This window comes from Leuciscus leuciscus, assembly GCF_965113295.1.
Source record: "Leuciscus leuciscus genome assembly, chromosome: 9".
Lineage (NCBI taxonomy): Eukaryota > Metazoa > Chordata > Actinopteri > Cypriniformes > Leuciscidae > Leuciscus > Leuciscus leuciscus.
The window spans coordinates 13,982,698-14,002,768 of NC_138733.1; the positions used below are offsets into that span (position 1 = coordinate 13,982,698).

At 37.5% G+C, this 20,071-nt stretch overlaps 1 protein-coding gene across 1 annotated transcript in view; it reads left to right on the top strand.

Annotated features, from left to right (window-relative positions):
• gbe1b (glucan (1,4-alpha-), branching enzyme 1b) overlaps window positions 1–20,071 on the top strand; it is a 146,274-nt gene that overhangs the window by 49,663 nt on the left and 76,540 nt on the right. The window contains exons 7-9 of the mRNA XM_082181172.1: window positions 1,277–1,486; window positions 17,572–17,687; window positions 18,196–18,323. Of these exons, the coding sequence (XP_082037298.1) occupies window positions 1,277–1,486; window positions 17,572–17,687; window positions 18,196–18,323 (454 nt within the window). The remainder of the gene's footprint in view (window positions 1–1,276; window positions 1,487–17,571; window positions 17,688–18,195; window positions 18,324–20,071) is intronic.

A 20,071-nucleotide genomic window follows, 5' to 3' on the forward strand; every position in this document is an offset into this window, starting at 1 on the left:
ACATATGTAGTGTGGCAGAACTGGGATGGTATCCAGGAGGTTGTAAGTTCGAATCCCAAAAGGGGCGATCCGTTACGTATCACCACTGTTCCACTTTAAGGGGACTTTATTTGGCGTTTGTTTGAGCAGCTGAACATGTCAACTGGCTTAGCCGATGGATCCATCATACCTGATCTTCTTGATTTTAGCCTGAAAAAAAAAAAGAAGCTTATAGAGGAAAGCACAGTTTTTATTTAGATTTTATTTTTAGTTCATCCTTTCAGTTTAGTTTAGTTTAGTTTTTGTTCGTTTTTTTATTTTTTTTTATTTGTAATTGCGTTAAATACTGTGTAGACTATAGAACAATTATGTATACAACAATAGTGAATTTAACATCAAAATTAAATGCCAATTGTATACTTTTAATGTAATATTCTCCCTTTAAATGCTTTGGTCAGTTCGAGAATAATTTATGCTATTTTATTTTATTTATTTGAAATAATTAAAAGAGAAGTTTATTCTTGTCAATTCTTGTACTGTTCAACTGGTTAAGGTTGATATGGGATTTAGAAAGTAATTAGTAATAAGTAATGCTTTAATACTTTTTAGAGAGAGTAATTAGTACAGTAATCTAATTACACTGTTTAAGATAATTGGTAGCTAGTAATTAATTACATTTTTAGAGTAACTTGCATTACACTGATTACAAATATATTTATATCATTTTGGAGTAGTTAATTTATTTTAGTTTAGTTTAACTTCTATTTTTTTCCATTTTATTTGATTTCATAAAATTTTTTTGATAAAAGTTGATACATTTAAATAAAAATAAATATATGAATTAATTGTAAATACAATAACATTATTATTCATGTCTTTTCAAATATAATTGATGCCTTTTGAAGTGTTTAAAGCCTTAAAAGAAATCATCTAGGCCTTGAGATGAGAATGAGGCTACATGTACAAAACAGACAAGTTGCTTATCGCATTATGACAGCCATCATTACTCCATCCCAGCTCCAACAATGTCTCAACATTTTCTTGACCATGTCTTGAAGAAAGCAGATGTTCTGTATTCTGCAAGCCTACGTGTGCATCTTGTGTATTGCAATACACCCCAAAAGGTATCTCTGTACTTTTCAAAAGAATTGGGCTTAACATCCAAACTACTGCTAGATTCAAGCTCATCCCAAGAATAAGATCATACAGCTTGACAGACAACCTCTGCCCAGACTGCTCTGATATCAGCCTTCATCTGTTCTTCTCTCTCTCTCTCTCTCTCTCTCTCTCTCTCCAGTCGTTTTGGCACCCCAGAGGAACTCAAGGAGCTGATTGACGTGGCTCACTCTCTGGGTATCATCGTCCTGCTTGATATGGTGCACAGCCACGCTTCCAAGAACACCGAGGACGGGCTGAACCGCTTTGACGGCTCTGACTCCTGTTTCTTCCACAGTGGGCCCCGTGGAGTACACAGCCTCTGGGATAGCAGACTCTTCAACTACTCTAGGTGAGACTAAAGTTTGTTTTTCACATTTCAAACACCCCACGCTTCACATAAGTTACTCTGCTCTCTCCTCATACAACACCTTTTGTTACACGGCGTTGTGTAACAATACAAGCTCTGTTCTAAAATCTAGGCTCTGTTCCAATAGATAGTGAGCTGCTTACATAAGGCTTTCGACTGGAAGGCTGTTCCAATAATTATTTTGCTTTCTAAGATGCCTTGTTTTTGTGAGGTTATTCTCCAGGGCTGAAGACGCTCTTTAGAAACTACTGTACAGTGGAAATGTAGCATTTAACTAATGCGGCATTCACGGCATTTTGCAATTATCGTAATTTCGTGAAGACAACATGTGACGTTTTACTCTGAGATGTTCGTGCAACACTGTCAACGCCAAAATGAATTTGCAGTGGTCAGGTGGTCCGAGTCGGAGCTTTCAGAAAATTCAGAGTTTTCAAGTTCTACGAGGACGTGAACACTTTTTACAAGTAAGAATCTTGTAATCACGGTACTTACGACATGTCGTGAATGAACCTTATTACTTTGCAAGTAATGGAAATGCATTTATTGTGACAAGCTAATATAATTTGTACAAGCTAATTAAGTAATTAAATAAATACATTTTTAGTGTCTGTGCAATCCCAAAAATGCATGGCGACAAGCTTAGTGAAAAATAGATTCTGGTGGACAGTGCGGGAGATATTCATTATAAATATTTGAACAATCAATTAAAAAATTAATAATATTGATAAACAGTTATTATTTGTTTGTTGTGTTTTTTCATGTGTATTAGAATAGCGCACAATTAACTTGGCAACATGCTAACACTAGCTATAGAATTTGGCAGTTTAGTTATTCTAAAGGCGGTAAATCGATTCAGATTGTGTTTTTTTTACGTTAAATTAATATCTAAATATTTTATGAGAAAAGCCCATATTAAATTTTATGAGGTTTCTCGTCGAGGTGAAAAGCTGTATCGTGATATCGCCATGACGGAGCATGAGGGTGAAATTAGCATAGAATATATGTTATACGCTATGTTTACATTACAGTGCCCACCGTGGCTGATTTGTTCAAATCAGTTGGATAACGGTCACTTCAATTGTAAACTATTTTAAACGTCTACTCTGCTCATCTAGCATGAGCTGCAGAGTCACACATAGTGCAGCAGGAATCACAGTTCACTGATCATAATCTTTGATTATGGTTATTAATGATAATAATTCATTACATTTATATAGCGCTTTTCTCAGCACTCAAAGCGCTTTACATAGAAGGGGGAATCTCCTCAACCACCACCAATGTGCAGCATCCACTTGGATGATGCGACGGCAGCCATTTTGCGCCAGAACGCCCACCACACACCAGCTTACTGGTGGAGAGGAGACAGTGATGAAGCCAATCAGTATATGAGGATGATTAGGAGGCCATGATGGATGTCCAGGATGCCGGGGTTACACCCCTACTCTTTCGAAAGACATCCTGGGATTTTGAATGACCACAGAGAGTCAGGACCTTGGTTTTACATCTCATCCGAAGGACGGTGCTCTTTGACAGTATAGTGTCCCCATCACTATACTGGGGCGTTAGGACCCACACAGACCACAGGGTGAGCGCCCCCTGCAGGCCTCACTAACACCTCTTCCAGCAGCAACCTGGTTTTCTCAGGAGGTCTCCCATCCAGGTACTAACCAGACTCAGCCCTGCTTAGCTTCAGTGGGCAACCGGTCTTGGGCTACAGGGAGACATGGCTGCTGACGTGCACTTATTGTTTGCACTTAATAAGACCAAGAAAAAAACTGTTTTTATTATACTGTTTTCCGTGTTAAATTTGTGGAAAGGAGTTCAATTAGGAGTTCTGGAAGCTCATAATTCATGTACAGTAAGGTCTGAAGAGATGTGAAATCATAAAGAAGAGAAGCCAGTCAGCTGAGTTTGTGGCTAAACCTTTTACAGTGCTTGTATATTGTTGTCTTTCTATGCATATGATAATTCATACTCAGAATGTAGAACTGAAATGACATTCATTACAAAATGATTAGTTGAAACATTTCAAAATGCACCTGCAATCATTCATTTTGTCATTGACGATTTCTTAAAAATACTGTGCAAAAATCTCATCTCGTTCTCGTGAACCCAATCTCATGTCTCTTCACACACCAGTTAAAAGTAGTTCAGTTTAAAAAAAACGTTTCTTAAGATCGTTCGGTTTTTTATTGCACAATTTTTTTGTATGATAAAACATAGATATAAGTACAAAATTAAGACATTAAATCAGCAGTTCTAATTGTTTTATATTTTGCATATTCTTAAAGGAATAGTTCACCCCAAAATGAAAAATCTCCCATAATTCACTCACCCGCAAGACATCTTAGGTGTATATGACACCTATTAGTGTTATATTAAATAATATCCTGGCTTTTCCCTGCTTTGTAATGGTTTTTGAAGCTCCGAAAAGCTCATCCATCCATCTTAAAAGTAATCCATATGACTCCAGTTGGTTAATAAAGGCCTTCTAAAGCGAAACAATGGGTTTTTGTAAGAAACATATCCATATTTAAAACTTTATAAACTATGATCACTGGCTTCCAGCAACGGCCATACGCATGTTCATGAGAGATTCGAGTTCCGGCAGAAGGGTGACCTCTGACCCGACGTATGACAGGACATAGCTCCTCTTCTCTTATATCGAAATCCTCTGACTTATTTCTTTAAAACTTAGAGTTTTAGACTTCTAATTCGTGACCGGTGTTTTGTTTTGCTCTATCCTATCTGGATCCGCGTTTGTTAATTCTCACCTAAGATTACGCCATACAGTGGGTACGGAAAGTATTCAGACCCCCTTAAATTTTTCACTCTTTGTTATATTGCAGCCATTTGCTAAAATCATTTAAGTTCTTTTTTTTTTTCCTCATTATTGTACACACAGCACCCCATATTGACAGAAAAACACAGAATTGTTGACATTTTTGCACATTTATTAAAAAAGAAAAACTGAAATATCACATGGTCCTAAGTATTCAGACCCTTTGCTGTGACACTCATATATTTAACTCAGGTGCTGTCCATTTCTTCTGATCATCCTTGAGATGGTTCTACACCTTCATTTGAGTCCAGCTGTGTTTGATTATACTGATTGGACTTGATTAGGAAAGCCTGTCTATATAAGACCTTACAGCTCACAGTGCATGTCAGAGCAAATGAGAATCATGAGGTCAAAGAAACTGCCTGAAGAGCTCAGAGACAGAATTGTGGCAAGGCACAGATCTGGCCAAGGTTACAAAAAAATTTCTGCTGCACTTAAGGTTCCTACGAGCACAGTGGCCTCCATAATCCTTAAATGGAAGATGTTTGGGACGACCAGAACCCTTCCTAAAGCTGCCCGTCCGGCCAAACTGAGCTATCGGGGAGAAGAGCCTTGGTGAGAGAGGTAAAGAAGAAACCAAAGATCACTGTGGCTGAGCTCCAGAGATGCAGTCGGGAGATGGGAGAAAGTTGTAGTAAGTCAACCATCACTGCAGCCATCCACCAGGCAGGGCTTTATGGCAGAGTGGCCCGACGGAAGCCTCTCCTCAGTGCAAGACACATGAAAGCACACCTGAAGGACTCCAAGATGGTGATAAATAAGAGTCTGATGAGACCAAGATAGAACTTTTTGGCCTTAATTCTAAGCGGAAAACCAGGCACTGCTCATCACCTGTCCAATACAGTCTCAACAGTGAAGCATGGTGGTGGCAGCATCATGCTGTTGGGGTGTTTTTCAGCTGCAGGGACAGGACGACTGGTTGCAATCGAGGGAAAGATGAATGCGGCCTTCACAACAACTCCGTGACTGTTCTTGAATGGCCCAGCCAGAGCCCTGACTTAAACCCAATTGAGCCTCTCTGGAGAGACCTGAAAATGGCTGTCCACCAACGTTTACCATCCAACCTGACAGAACTGGAGAGGATCTGCAAGGAGGAATGGCAGAGGATACCCAAATCCAGGTGTGAAAAACTTGTTTCTTTCCCAAAAATCTTTCCCAAAAAGACTCATGGCTGTATTAGATCAAAAGGGTGCTTCTACTAAATACTGAGCAAAGGGTCTGAATACTTAGGACCATGTGATATTTCAGTTTTTCTTTTTTAATAAATGTGCAAAAATTTCAACAATTCTGTGTTTTTCTGTCAATATGGGGTGCTGTGTGTTCAATAATGAAAAAAAAAAAAAGAACTTAAATGATTTTAGAAAATGGCTGCAATATAACAAAGAGTGAAAAATTTAAGGGGGTCTGAATACTTTCCGTACCCACTGTATATACGCAGAAGGCATCTGTTAACCCACTGGAGTCTTATGGATTATGTGTATGATGGATGGATGCGCTTTTTGGAGCTTCAAAAACTCGGGCTCTATTCAATGCCATTACGAAGCTGGGAAGAGCCAGGATAAATGGATTCCAGCCAGGATTAAATTTTTGGGTGACATATTCCTTTAATACATTTTCTTTGCTCTAATTTTGCCTAAATTAATACCAACCATTCAAGTTTACTGTTCTGGAACTATGTGGGTATGTGCTTGCATGTGTGCGTGTGCGTGCGTGCGTGTGTGTGTGTGTGTGTGTGTGCTCTTGAGCAGTGCTCACAGGTTATATCTCTGTAATTAATAATGTGGCATGGAATTATGCTTCCATAATTAGTTCACCTCATCAGCACTTTTGTTTGCCCATAATCAAGCATTAACATGTCCTTATCTCACGCAACGGAATATTCATGTAAAATTCTTAAAGCGTTTTAAATATGCTTTCTGTTTATGAATAATCATTGCAGCATTTGCCTATTTAGACTCATTCATCTCTGAAAACAAAGAGACAATGCTAAAGAGCTAAGAGGCTTAGAAATGTGGAGCCCACAGTAGACCAAGTTAAAGGAATCGCTCTGTCATTATTTTCTCACCCTCATGTCGTTCTAAACTCGCTTGACTTTCTTTCATCGAACATAAAAGGAAATGTTTACACTGCGTAAAACGGTTTGGAATGACATGATGACTTTTCATTTATGGGTGATCTGTCCCTTTAAATACCAAGGTCAAATCAAATTGTTGCAGTTACTGTAGATTCTATTTAAGGCAAGTAGCTGGAACTTATATTCGACCGGTCAGATTGTTCATCATTATAGCTAAAAATGCATTGTATTTCTGTAGCCGTTAGTTTTTCATCACAACCATATGCCAGCTAATATGTTAATTTCCTTTTCTTTTCTTTTTTCCCCCAAACCCATACTGAGCGAGTCTTTAAATTGGAACACCTACTGTACTCTATTTGCCTCTGGCGGTATTCCCACTGCACCGTCTTGGGCTGACAGCAATTACTTCAATGTTGTATATGAAACCTCTCTGCCAAAGCGCAGTGTGAATTCTCCATCAGCATGTCCTTCCTCATCGTTCACTGCTTTTGTCTCTGATGTTAAATATGCTCTCTAAAATTCAACTAATCACTTTCGAAATGCAATAATTGCCACGCTGTTCTGTTTCAAATAAATGTTGCCCATTTATTTTTCTGTTGGTGATCTCAAACTGATTCAGAAGAAGTGGAAGAGTGAATTATACAGACTCGTCTATAAGTCGATGTAATAGAATGGTAATGTGTTTTATGCATCTCTACAACGTCGGACACATAACAGTAATTGATATGATTAGCCTTTGGCTTGACTACGTTTATCAAACAGCTAATAATGTGTTGTTAATGTTACACAAACCATGTTCCTGTTTCCCATCTCAGAGTCAGACAGCTGATTTCTAAAACTAGCATAGACATAGACACTTTAACAACATTAAAAACTTGATTTTCACCACGGGGGTCTTTAAGGTTTATCTTTTATAGTATTTTGCTTTTATTTGTACAGGACAGTATAGAGTAAGTATAGTGTAGACCGAAAGCAACTGTTTGTTTTATGAAAATAATCAATTTTACTATTTTTAATTGTATTCTAGTATAAGCATAACTTACTAGTTACTAGTAATAGGTGATGATTTTGGATTTTTATGGCTTTTTTTAATCAACTTCAAATGTGATTTAAAAAAAAAAAAATATATATATATATATATATATACATTTAAATAATATATTAATTAATGTAACTAATACCATTCATAAGCATTACTTTAGATATGTGTAAATCAACATATGGACTTTAATATAACAGCCACAGGTGTGCGTAAATCAGCTATTGTAAAATGAACATGACACGTCCAATCAGATTGTAGAGCTGGAAATGTGTTTTGGGAATTTTTTCACCTCACTCTGAACTTTGCAGGTCTTTGTATGTTGAACACGCATTACATTTTTAAGTTATGAGTGACTTTCTTTTTGATACAAAAATATCACATTCTTTTTTGTGCACTCATAGAAGTATTTCCACCCGTATTATACAGAATCGACATTCAGAACACTCAAGCATGAAATTTTCACTTATTCGTCGGAGCAAAAGATCTTAGGTAGGTGAAATAGATCTCGAGAGATGCTCTTGACACCTGGCGGAATAGAAAGTTCATTTTGGGTTTGCTTCTGACAGGTTTCATTTAGAGCATCTGTTTTCTTTCTGATGGAAAATAACTTCAGTGGTTTTTGTTCTCGAAAACAAACTTTACAAATTAGAGCAAACTGTAGGAGTGTTTCCAAAAAAAAAACAAAAAAAAAAACTGTTTGGTTTGCTGTCAAAACAGAGGTGACACTTAACTAGGCTTTTTTAAACAAATCTGATATACCAAATCACAATTTTGACATCAAGCATATGTGTATAATGTGTGTGAATACTGTTTACAGTTGGCAGGGCATAATTGGAAGACAAAGAGCTGATAAAAAAATAAATAAAAAAAAAACCTTGGCTTTTATGGCTGATGGTTAAAACATGTTTGCTCATTAATATCTAAAAGGACATTCGTGTGAAACAACTGTAAGTTTCTGAAATTGTTTCAGTTTTGTGTTTTTATTTTGGGAAGCCGTGATGGAGTCTGTGCAAAGAGGCGCTTATTGAAGGACGGGGTAGTTAAAAACATATATAAAAAAATTAAAAAAGGATTCAGCAGCAAAATGGTCCGTTTTAATATAAAGCTTGTTGATTTTGACCCTTGTCAAATACTGTAACTAAATCTGAATTTCTCATTGCACTGCCTGCATTTTAGTATGGAGATGTTTTTGCCAGTAAAATTACATTAAAAAAGCAGCAAATGTAAATCCACAATTGAAAATTAAATTAATAAGAAGCATCAAGCATATAGAAAAGTAATCCCTACTGAATAGTATTAAATACTTTTTGGCTCTTTAAAGCTTAAACAAACAAACAAACATTATAAGCGGACCAAACTATAATGGAGTATAAACATTAATAAATGTATGTAGTCTATAAGTCTGAATTTAATGCCCATAGCATTTGCATTGTCTTTTTATAGCAGTCTGCTCTGATTATCATTCAGTAACAGCTGGGGTTTTTTTCTTTCTTTTTTTGGCATCAACACTGCAATTCTATGAAGGGCTGTTTAACATTTAATGTAATTTTCCTTAGAAAGCAATGACATTATCCTTTTATTTTACAGCTAGGAAACGTGCAGTTCCCTGGTCAAGAGCACATACATTTGAAACAAAACGAACAAAGCACATGTATGACAGTCTACATCTAACAGTGTGTGTTCTAAATGCTCGCTTAACACGTATCAGACATGCCCTGTGAGATTTTCAGTAATGAAAGACTTGAACTGAACAACAGCAATTGACATAAATGGGTCTTAAATTTGTAGTAGCTCGGAGTGCCCTTGTGTGTCCCAGTATCAGAGACGTGTTTACAATCCTTTGCTATGAACAGTTCTGGCTTCCAGTCAAACACACAATGTATGCGGCTCCACGGATGCCGCCCAGCGCTCTGTTCTCCAAATCATTACTGTCATCACAGCGGTAAGCTCTACAAAAGAGTATGCCACTTTAGCCGCTAGCTGGCTCTGACCCTAATGACCCTCACGGTAAACCCGAACCTTTTGATTGGTGCTCTCGCGGCGCGTGATAATTAAGTTTCTCTTCTTCTCCTTCCACGTCTGTAAGCTCATCTCGTCACACATTAAGAGACAGACCGGCCGCCTCCGTGGAGTCTATCAATGCCTTTTTGAACCCACATTTAATAAGCGCATGCCAAAAGCTGCCGCCGCCAATACATTATCCAGTGTTAGTGTCAGACGGCGCAGAGATTCCGTAATAAGAGCCAAGCTGCAGTTTCAATACTTATTGAGCTTGTGCCGTTTTCAGAGGGACTCATTAAACGCGCAGCAGACATATGCCACAACCAGCAGCCATCTGAAGAGTCATTTGTAAAAGCCTGAAGGAACGCCCCGGTGTCATTGCCGGTTCATTTGTCTGTTTTTCTTGTTGCCGCTTGTTTGGATGCATCTCAGTGTCGGGCTCTCTATTAATTCCTGCTTATGAAACGCAGAAAGGGACGTCCCTGCCGACTGTGATGGCTCAGCATTGTTTAATCAAGCAACTTTTATACAAACGATCAGAAAGCGTTGGCGAAAGTTACTAATGTTGGGTTTTTAGTTTTTTTTAATGAGGGACTCTTGATCAACCATTCATTATGGTACTACTTTCTTGGTACTAAGAAGTTTCAAGACCAAATTGTTGGTTGGAAGAAAAGTTGGCTGGTGGGTCAGGTGGGGAATAATCCTTCACATTCAACCACATGCTTTGTTGGTTACATCAGATCCACATATACTAGCAAGCAAGAATCTGCTGTCGGAGCCATAGCCTTACCGACAAAAAGCTCTGACAAACAGCGCAACCCGAGTTCAAGTCCCGGCTCGATGTCCATTCCTGATCCCACTTCTCTCTCTCTCCTCTCATTGCTTCATGTCTCCTGTAAATTATATAAATTATGGCAAAAATGGCCAAAAAATTCAACTTAAAAAGAGCAAGCCCTTGCTGTAGAACCTTGCTGGTTGTTGTGTTTCTTGTTCTATCAGAACCATCTAATAAAATTCATGACAATTTATGTATTAAGATCCAGTTTCCCTGTTTGCCTCATCTTCAAGGTGTAGAACCCATCGTTTTGACATGCAAAAGTCATTAACACAAGATGATTTTATGGAAACATCTGGTGCATAATCTGTTTAGCTCTGTTAAGCTCCGTGTCTCGATGGCATCTACAGGGAAATACGAACAGCCAGTGTTTGAGATCTTGTGGTAGAGATCTAACTAGCCCAGAGACATCCGCTAGGCCGCACTTCATGGCTTCCTGTGGCTCCTCTAATAGGCTGTTTCAAAGAGCTGCAAGGACACCTTGTGAAGGCGAGTAAATTAATCCTCTGTGCTTCGACGACGCTCCTCTCCACCCGTCTCCTGAAGGGCAGGCACACTTCCTCTTGGCCATCGCCAACGTCTGCCCTCTCTCTGCCGCTCGAGAGGTCTCAGATGTGTGACTTCAGAAGGCTCTTTCCACGCTTATCCATCCCTTCCTCCAGTCTCCTGGTGTATTGGCTCATTTGCATCCATTTTTCATCAGTCATCACCGGAAATCCCTCTGCACATCAAACGGAGCAAGACCCGAGGCTAGCTTCTTTTGTGGTCTCACATTTCGATCGTGCATTACATTCACCAATGCTATTGCTTTTTTTTTTTTTTTTTTTATCTGAACTAAGAGGAATGCGCAGGTTTAATGACTTCATGGTGCACGCTTGGTATGCTGTGCAATAAGCGTGAATTATACTTGGCCTTTGTGAAAGATTTCCAGTGACAACAGTGGATAAAGTTCATGAGGTTCCCCAGCCACGTTTCCACAGAATATTCATTCCTCATCAGAACACGGTTGCATGTTCACCCAACACCTCTCCGTGAGACTTAATAAACTTTCTATTGAGACAAATGCCTGGAATTCACCAGAGGCACACTGGATGTCGATGAAGAATGCTAATTCTGACAGTTTTGGATGAATTCCAGAGCCCTCTATGCAACAACAACAAAAAAATATACAAAATTATACGACGATGGCACTTGTCACATCATTTTGTCCAGGTGTTATCCATCTCTTCCCCAATAAACATTAATCTGCGCTGCTTGTCTCTTATTGAATGAGTGAAGAAGCCGTTTTGCAGATAGGACAGGCGCAGCATGTGAGATGCGTGAAATGAGGTGCCTCAACCGTCGTTTCCCACAAGGCCCGGCTGTTTGCCATCTCTCAGACTGTCAGATGCCGTCGTTTCACCGCTGCGCCTTGTGTGAAATGACCTGTCAAGGTTGTACATTTATTTGTCCTCATGCAGGTTGACTGTAATGTTGAGGATACAGGGATTTATACCTTTCCTCTTCCTGCGATCTTCCTTACACCTGAGACTGGATAACAATATCAGGTTGAGCAAATGCAAATAAGGTCAGTGTATCCCCGTTGAGAGATTATCCTCGGTTTTAGAGTATTCTTGTAGTGTTAATTCGAGACTGTCTGTGAACCAGTGCTTATGACATATTAGGCATACTGTGAAGCAAGGTCATTTTATGTTTATCATCACACTTGTCTTTTTCCTGTCATTCTTTCCCCAAGGATACATGTGGTTTTGAGGCAGATTATCAGCTATTTGGCTTTCTGGAAATGTCACATGGCTTTTTTCTTTCTTGCACTGAAAGGCTTGACTACCAATGCATGCCATTTCATTGATATTCATCGTGTATGTTGTCATTGAATGCTCATGGTAAATGGTAGCGATGTTGGGAAATCACGAAGGGAGACTCATAATCAAATGAAACAGCATTTTACCGTCCTTCCAGACACCCTTGAAATTGTATGTAATCTGGTTAAGGCGAAAACTGGCCCATTTGTCAATTTCTAGCCATAGTGTTGTCGGTAACTGGTTCCTTCACCTCAGCGATACTCAACACACTGGCCTCAAGCCATTTGGTGGCCTGTGTGATGTCAACATTGTGGTAACTGCAATTTACAGTACTGTGTTCATTCTATGTTAACCCTATAAAGTTCATATATTATCATATAGATTTATGACTTTGTATGACCTTTCCCCCCAAAATGTATATGTTCTACTACATGTCTTCTGCTCCCCAGTAGTGAATTATCTATGCTCTTCAGAAAGTTGAAGTATACTTTTAATATGATTTCTGAAATGTCCACTTATCACAATGCATCTGTCTTTTTGCTTGGAGGTCTTTGCTGATTTACTGTAGGCAACTGCAAGATTAACTTTTTAGGGCCCAAGCACAGATGGTGTGAGGACCCCCTTGGAATTACTTATTGTCATTTGCTTTTTCAAGATGACTGTTTACTAAATTGAATCTTATGCTTAATTAATATTTCATTCCTTATATATAGAAAATCATGTTAAATGTGCATCAAACACAAAACAGCAAGTGTTGGACGTATTCATTTTTAGTCATCATTGTAATTTTTTATGCTGTGCTATGCTCACCATAATAAACATGATCAACTAATTTAATCAAATTATTTGTCATTTTATTATGATATATTTGGAGTAGGACCTGTTATTTATCTATGCAATATATTTTATATACACATTTCATATAATTGATTTCTACTTAATTTTATTTATATTTTCATGTTGTAAATCCTATATATTCTATATTTTTAAATATATTTTACTTATTTTGTCTAAATGTTCAATAGACAAATCACATTTTATTTATATCACATTATTACTTTACAGTTTTAGGTTAATGTTTATGTTCACTTGTTCATTGTTATTTCCTGTTCGCTTATGAAACGTTAATTCATATCAGATTATACAACTTAAAATCTTTAAATGTATCATTTGTAGAAATTACTAACCAAGATTATGAACAATTATTACCAATATACAGTGATTTTGATCACATCACATTCTTGCCATGGTCTGCTTACCTCATTAATATAAAATAACTAGTTAAATTAAGTGCGGCCCTTGAGGCTAAATGGACTCTTCTGTGCGGCCCCTGAGCTTTCCAAAGTTGAGTATCCCTCCTTTATCTTCACAGACCATCTCACCTGAAGACTGTTTACCCACCGTGTACCCTCCCTTGCCCATAAGGAATAACAGCTGTTCTTATGGCTTTAATGTGCAGGTGCAGCTTTGTCATGGCCCTGCTCAGGGAGGCATTACCTCAGTCCCACGATAACGCATTGTGTATTTGGCCTTTGCTATGTGTGTTGATCACAGTATAATCTATTTATCGCTCACAGCTCTGCGTGAGCGCCCATGCCGCACGCTTATCAGATTACCACAGCCCCCTAGTATTGGGATAGCAAACCCTGAGTTGCAAACTCGCCATTTGCAACTTTATGAAACGACGGCGGGGAGATCTGTATCAGCATTTCCCCTGTGGATTGGAAAACTACAATCCACCCCGGCGCCTGATTCACTCCTCATGCAGAAACAATTGGAAACTGCTCAGTCCTGGAAGAAGCTTTGGGGGATTTGCGCCTGTCCAACGGGGACTTGTATCCATATATTTGATTTAGCATACATGAATGTTGCTGCCTAGATCAGCACGGCACTGAATACATCAGGCAAAGCATGGAATGACTCCAAATGAAGGCTGTTGCTCCTTATAGCAAGCTAATGTTATCAGGGATCTTCACAGTTCTGCAGACTTGCATGTGCGAGGAGGTTCATAAGTTATCCTGAATAGCTTCAAGTTCCAGTGTGAGTGTCAAAAGATGGTTCATTTCCATATTTTTCTCATTTTCTGCTACCTGGGCCTTTTGGCATTGTTGTAGAAGTTTAGAAGAGAAGAATGGAGGTTGAAGAGCGTTCGTGCAGTTGAATACAGTTTAAGATGTAGGATTAATGCTAGCTATCGTTCCGGCCAGAACCGGCAGCATCGTAAGTGTCACATTGTCCTTCTTCTGACAATAACATTAAGGATGCTGTACCACGAATCGGAGCACCTGGCATTTATAAAACTCTCAGGCATGATGATGGTGTTCTTTCGCGCTCTTTAATTTGGCTTCACACGGTTGAGGTGCTTTACCTTGTACTGTGTGTGCTTCTCACGGTGCCAGAGGACCCCTGCGCTCGCATTTTAACAAAGTTTCTATGGCAACGTGGCCATTACTCCAAGTTGTTGAGGATGCTCAGCTGGAGGGGGCTGGTCACAAGTGCCTACACATATCATCCAAACACCAGGATACAGACATACTTTAGAGATGAGTTGATTCCAATTTCTCATCCTGACGGATAATTTATGCTCATAGCCGCATGCCACAGGAAGCTGATTGGGATACCCGATGAGGATTCACTATAGCTTGGGCGTATTGGTATTCATAGAGGTTTTGAACATGGATTGAGTCCCACATGTATGTGCAGCTTTTCAAAAAATTACCAAGGGGGTTTCAAAACATTTGCATAAATTAAGGCGTAAATTACCGCAGGGGTTCACAACCACATTTTTTAGGATCTTAAAGGGATAGTTCACCCTAAAATGAAAAAAAAGAACACAAAAGAAGATATTTCACCCTAAAATGAAAAAAAATAACACAAAAGAAGATATTTTGAAGATTGTTGGTAATCAAACAGTTGACGGTAGCCTTTGACTTCCATAGTATGGAAAAAAAAATAATATAGAAGTAAATGGCTACCGTCAACTGTCTGGTTACCAGCATTCTTCAAAATATCTTCTTTTGTGTTAAAAAAAATTCACCAAACTTCTGCGGACAAAATTTGTCAGTTAGAGTAGCAATGAATGAAGCACAACTCACACAGAAGTCACTTTCAAACCAAGCAGCTTTCTGTTAGCCAACTTGAACCGGTTATGAAAAATGTGTAGGGAAATTGCCCTTTTACCCTCATGCAAAATTGGCAATCGCATGTATTCCTATCGAAATTTTGACTGTGAAAAATTTGCCGAACACCACTCTTAAAAATAAAGCTTCTTTATTGGCATCTATGGTTCCATGAACCTTTTTAACATTCATGGAACCTTTCAATTTCACAAAAGGTTATTTTAGTGGAAAAAAGTTTATTTAGATTTTTTTAAATGTTCTTCACACTAAAAAAAGAGAGGTTCTTTTTAGAACTGTTTAAAGGTTCTTTAGGAAACCCTAAAATTGTTCTTCTATGGTATCTCAGCGAAAACCTCCTTTTGGCACCTTTATTTTTAAGAGTGAGTGGTAACTGTGACCACACTTTTCGAATATTTAGTCACGTACTGATACTCTGCTGTTATGTTCAACTTGGATTGGTATTTGGTCTTGATTTGCAATATCTGATTTGTGAACGAAAGTCTTTTGTTCACGAATCAGAGTGAATCAGTGGTTTTCGAGTGAACAATTCTCCAAGTTCAAACCAAGAACCGTCTCTTTTAAACAGACTCAATTTGTAATGATTCAAGTGAACAACTCGCTTTAGGGTCACCTTGATTTTGGCAAGTAAGACATGTTTCTGGGTCGACATATTTGGTTGATCCTGGAACAAAATTCATGTCAGAAGTCCTAACCCTACGAGTAACTTATCCCTAAAATCAGAGGGAAATGATAGGCGAATAACACTGATGTGAAGCACCTAACCCTGGTTGTAAGCCTAAACTTGATATAAACTGTAAACTTGTTAATCTGATTGGTTGATTGGAATATTGTTCCAGGATCATCAAAGCTGTTGATCCAGGAACATGTTATACTTGGTGAAATATCTTTGAACAATCCCTTTAATGCAAACAGACACTTCCAGCAGTTATAGTCACTCACTCAATGATCCACATTTTTGTGGCTCATCACATTGATTTCACCTTTCACATAATGTTTTAATAATCTGTTGAAGTTGAGAACCCTTTTCCTACTAGAAAGAGCAAAAACTAGAGCCAAATAGTCTGTGTGCTGCTGTATCATGAGTGTTCTTGTGATCGATGCTCGCTGCACTATCAGGAGGTTTGTTTCACTCTGTATCATGTGAAATCCTAACTCTGTCAACGCAATAATACAGCACTTCCAGTCAGTGCAGAGTTCTCGCCATCTGGGAAGCAACACATCCCAGAAAGTGATGATGTCAGCTGGATTAATTATATTGCCTGGTGCCTGAGAACCGGGAGCCACAACTCAGGTCTTCCAGAAAGTTTTGTACACATAATCACTGTATAACAGAAACTGCTCCATTCATTACGATAAACTGAATGCTGGTCTTATTAAAAAAGTTTGTGATATTTCAGGAGTAACAATTTAAAACAGAGAGACAGGACAGAGACGCTCTGTTACGTATTGTAATATATTTTAAGCCTGCATGATAACATGCATTTATTAGCATATTAATGTATTTACAAATAGTACTTTATGATGTTACATTGAACGTCAATAAGGATTATTTTGGTTACACTTTATTTTAGGGTGTCTTAGTGTGAGTAATATTAAATAACTACATGTACTTTCTAAATAGGGTTAGGATTAGGGTTTGGTTTGGTTTAGGGTTAGTTGTGTGTAATTATGCATAATTTATAGTTATTACTATAGTAACTGCATGTAACAATGGCACTAAAATGAAGTGTTACCATTATTTTAATGGCTTTTCAGTCATAAACTACATTTACCTGAACTTTAAGCTTTTGCTGAGGTTAATTTAACATTGTACTTTGGTTAAACACGTACTTGTTACATCAAACAACAGTTGGTGGACCCATGCAGTAATGTTGAAGAACCCTGCTTTAAAATAATGTTTATTCAGAAGTCATGAGCAAATATGCTTAATATATTGGTAATATATGCATCAACTCTTTCCCATCCAGCGCTTTTTTTGTTTAAAGTTGCCTGCCACCACCAGCATTTTTGACAATTTGATCCTCCAGAATATTTTGTTACATGAATATCTGAACATATAATATATCAAAAGAAATGACAGAGCCTTTGCTTAAAAAAACTAAACATTAATTCTAGCTTCATGCATTTTTTTTTTTTTTTTCAAAAGACACTTGAATGTCGGTAAGTTTCATTTAAAATAAAGCAACATTTTTAACAAAAAACTGAGAAAATCACGTGTTTTTTTTTTTTGGACAAGTAGATAGTCCATCAACACATTAAGATGAGTGTGTGTGTGCACAGTTTTTAGTATTCATGTCAGAATTGCATAATAACTGTTTTGTGTTTGTGTAGCTGGGAGGTCTTGCGTTTCCTCCTGTCAAACCTGCGCTGGTGGATGGAGGAGTACAGATTCGATGGATTCCGGTTCGATGGAGTCACATCTATGCTCTACCATCATCATGGGATCGGTACGTCCATGGAAAATTACGCACTCGATGTACTTTACTTATGATTACCATAAACAATAACCTTCTCCCCCTGTAAATGTCAGAGACTCTTATTGTAGAACAGGTAGAAAAGCCTTTTCTTGGAAGAGCGATCGTTCCAAGGGCATTTTCAATACACAGTGAGCGTGTTACGTAAACTCTCATAAATGAACGGAATTAAGAAGGAAAAGCATGTGATACGAGTTCTTTCAAGCAAGAAATTAATTACACAAATTGAGTGCCAAAGGTTACCCTGACATTTTTCTCTTTTCTTTTAAATTCTGTACCACTGCTAATGAACATGGGTAGGTTTGCAATCGCTTTGACTAAATCCTACTTGCTTTTAATGAAAGATGACATTAGACTCTCTTAAAAAACGGTGTAGCTCTTTTTAAAATAAGTTTTGTGTATTTGCTAGGTAATTATTATTAAAAATGTAACTGTCAATTATGGTATATCTGATTTCAACTTCATGTTCCTTGATATTCAGGATCAGGATTTTCTGGGGATTATGCGGAATACTTTGGACTTCAAGTAGATGAGGACTCTCTTGTGTACCTCATGTTGGCAAACCATGTTTTGCACACTCTCAATAAAGACTGCATCACTATTGCAGAGGTAAGCCATATGTTTTCTTCTGAAATACACTGAACATAGAAGCTGAGCATGAGTATTTATGAAATGTCAGCAGTTCTTTAACTGAATTGCTCCTGTTCTTATTCTGATGCTTTGAAATGACAGTAATACTACAGTAAGTTCCCAAAAGCCATGGCATTGCTTTTGGCATATGCAAAAATATGACTGTTTTCAAGCAGGTTTCCTAGACAATCCTCATACAACTTGTGAGCTCCATTTCAAATTCTTAGGTCTGCGATAGCTTTGCCTGAGAAAGCATGACCAGCATAAAAAAAAAAAAAAGATGAATTATGGGTAATATAATATTTGTAATATACACTACCATTCAAAAGATAGTTTTTTTTTTTTTTTTAGAAGTCTCCTATGCTCAGCAAGGCTTAGATTATTATTATTATTAATTATAATAAATATTATTACAATTTTAAATAACTATTTATTTATGAAATAACTATAACTATCTTTAATGGATTGAATGTTCAAAAGAACAGCATTTATTTCTTCTTCTTCTTCTTCTTCTTCTTCTTCTTCTTCTTCTTCTTCTTCTTCTTCTTCTTCTTCTTCTTCTTCTTCTTCTTCTTCTTCTTCTTCTTCTTCTTCTTCTTCTTCTTCTTCTTCTTCTTCTTCTTCTTCTTCTTCTTCTTCTTCTTCTTCTTCTTCTTCTTCTTCTTCTTCTTCTTCTTCTTCCTCCTTATTCTTCTTCTTCCTCCTTATTCTTCTTCTTCCTCCTTATTCTTCTTCTTCCTCCTTATTCTTCTTCTTCTTCTTCTTCTTCTTCCTTCTTCTTCTTCTTCTTCTTTCTTCTTCTTCTTCTTCTTTCTTCTTCTTCTTCTTCTTCTTCTTCTTCTTCTTCTTCTTCTTTCTTCTTCTTCTTCTTCTTCTTTCTTCTTCTTCTTCTTCTTCTTCCTCCTTCTTCTTCTTCTTCTTCTTCTTCTTCTTCTTCCTCCTTATTCTTCTTCTTCCTCCTTCTTCTTCCTCCTTCTTCTTCTTCTTCTTCTTCTTCTTCCTTCTTCTTCTTCTTCTTCTTCTTCTTCTTCTTCTTCTTCTTCTTCTTCTTCTTCTTCTTCTTCTTCTTCTTTCTTCTTCTTCTTTCTTCTTCTTCTTTCTTCTTCTTCTTCTTCTTCTTCTTCTTTCTTCTTCTTCTTCTTCTTCTTTCTTCTTCTTCTTCTTCTTCTTCCTCCTTCTTCTTCTTCTTCTTCTTCTTCTTCTTCTTCTTATTCTTATTCTTATTCTTATTCTTATTGACCCCAAAGTTTGGAATAGTAGTATATGAGTATATTAATTATTTATTTGTATTAAAAAAAAATGTAAAAGTATAAATTAAAGGTACTACAACATATCTTCACGCCACTTTACTAGAAATATATATTTTTTTAAATACCTAAACACTGTGATGTCAAAGTTAATATTGTGGCTTTATATATGGGCAGACACTTGCATGTATCATAATATTATTAACAGTTAACAGCTCAAATGGAGTTACGAGGTTTCGACCAGCGAATTGAGAATTTCAGACATACGTGTTTCGTAAGTGCATCACATTACATTTGATCAGTTATAAAGTTTACTGCAGATACGTGGCGCAGTCATTATTTTTTATTTTTTGTCATTTGGTCAAAATGTTATTAACAGATAAAGTGCTATGCACAGGCTATGTATGACACTACTGGCTATGACTTGACAACAAATGCTAGACTAAGACACTCTTCTCCGCTCCTCAAATACTTAAAACA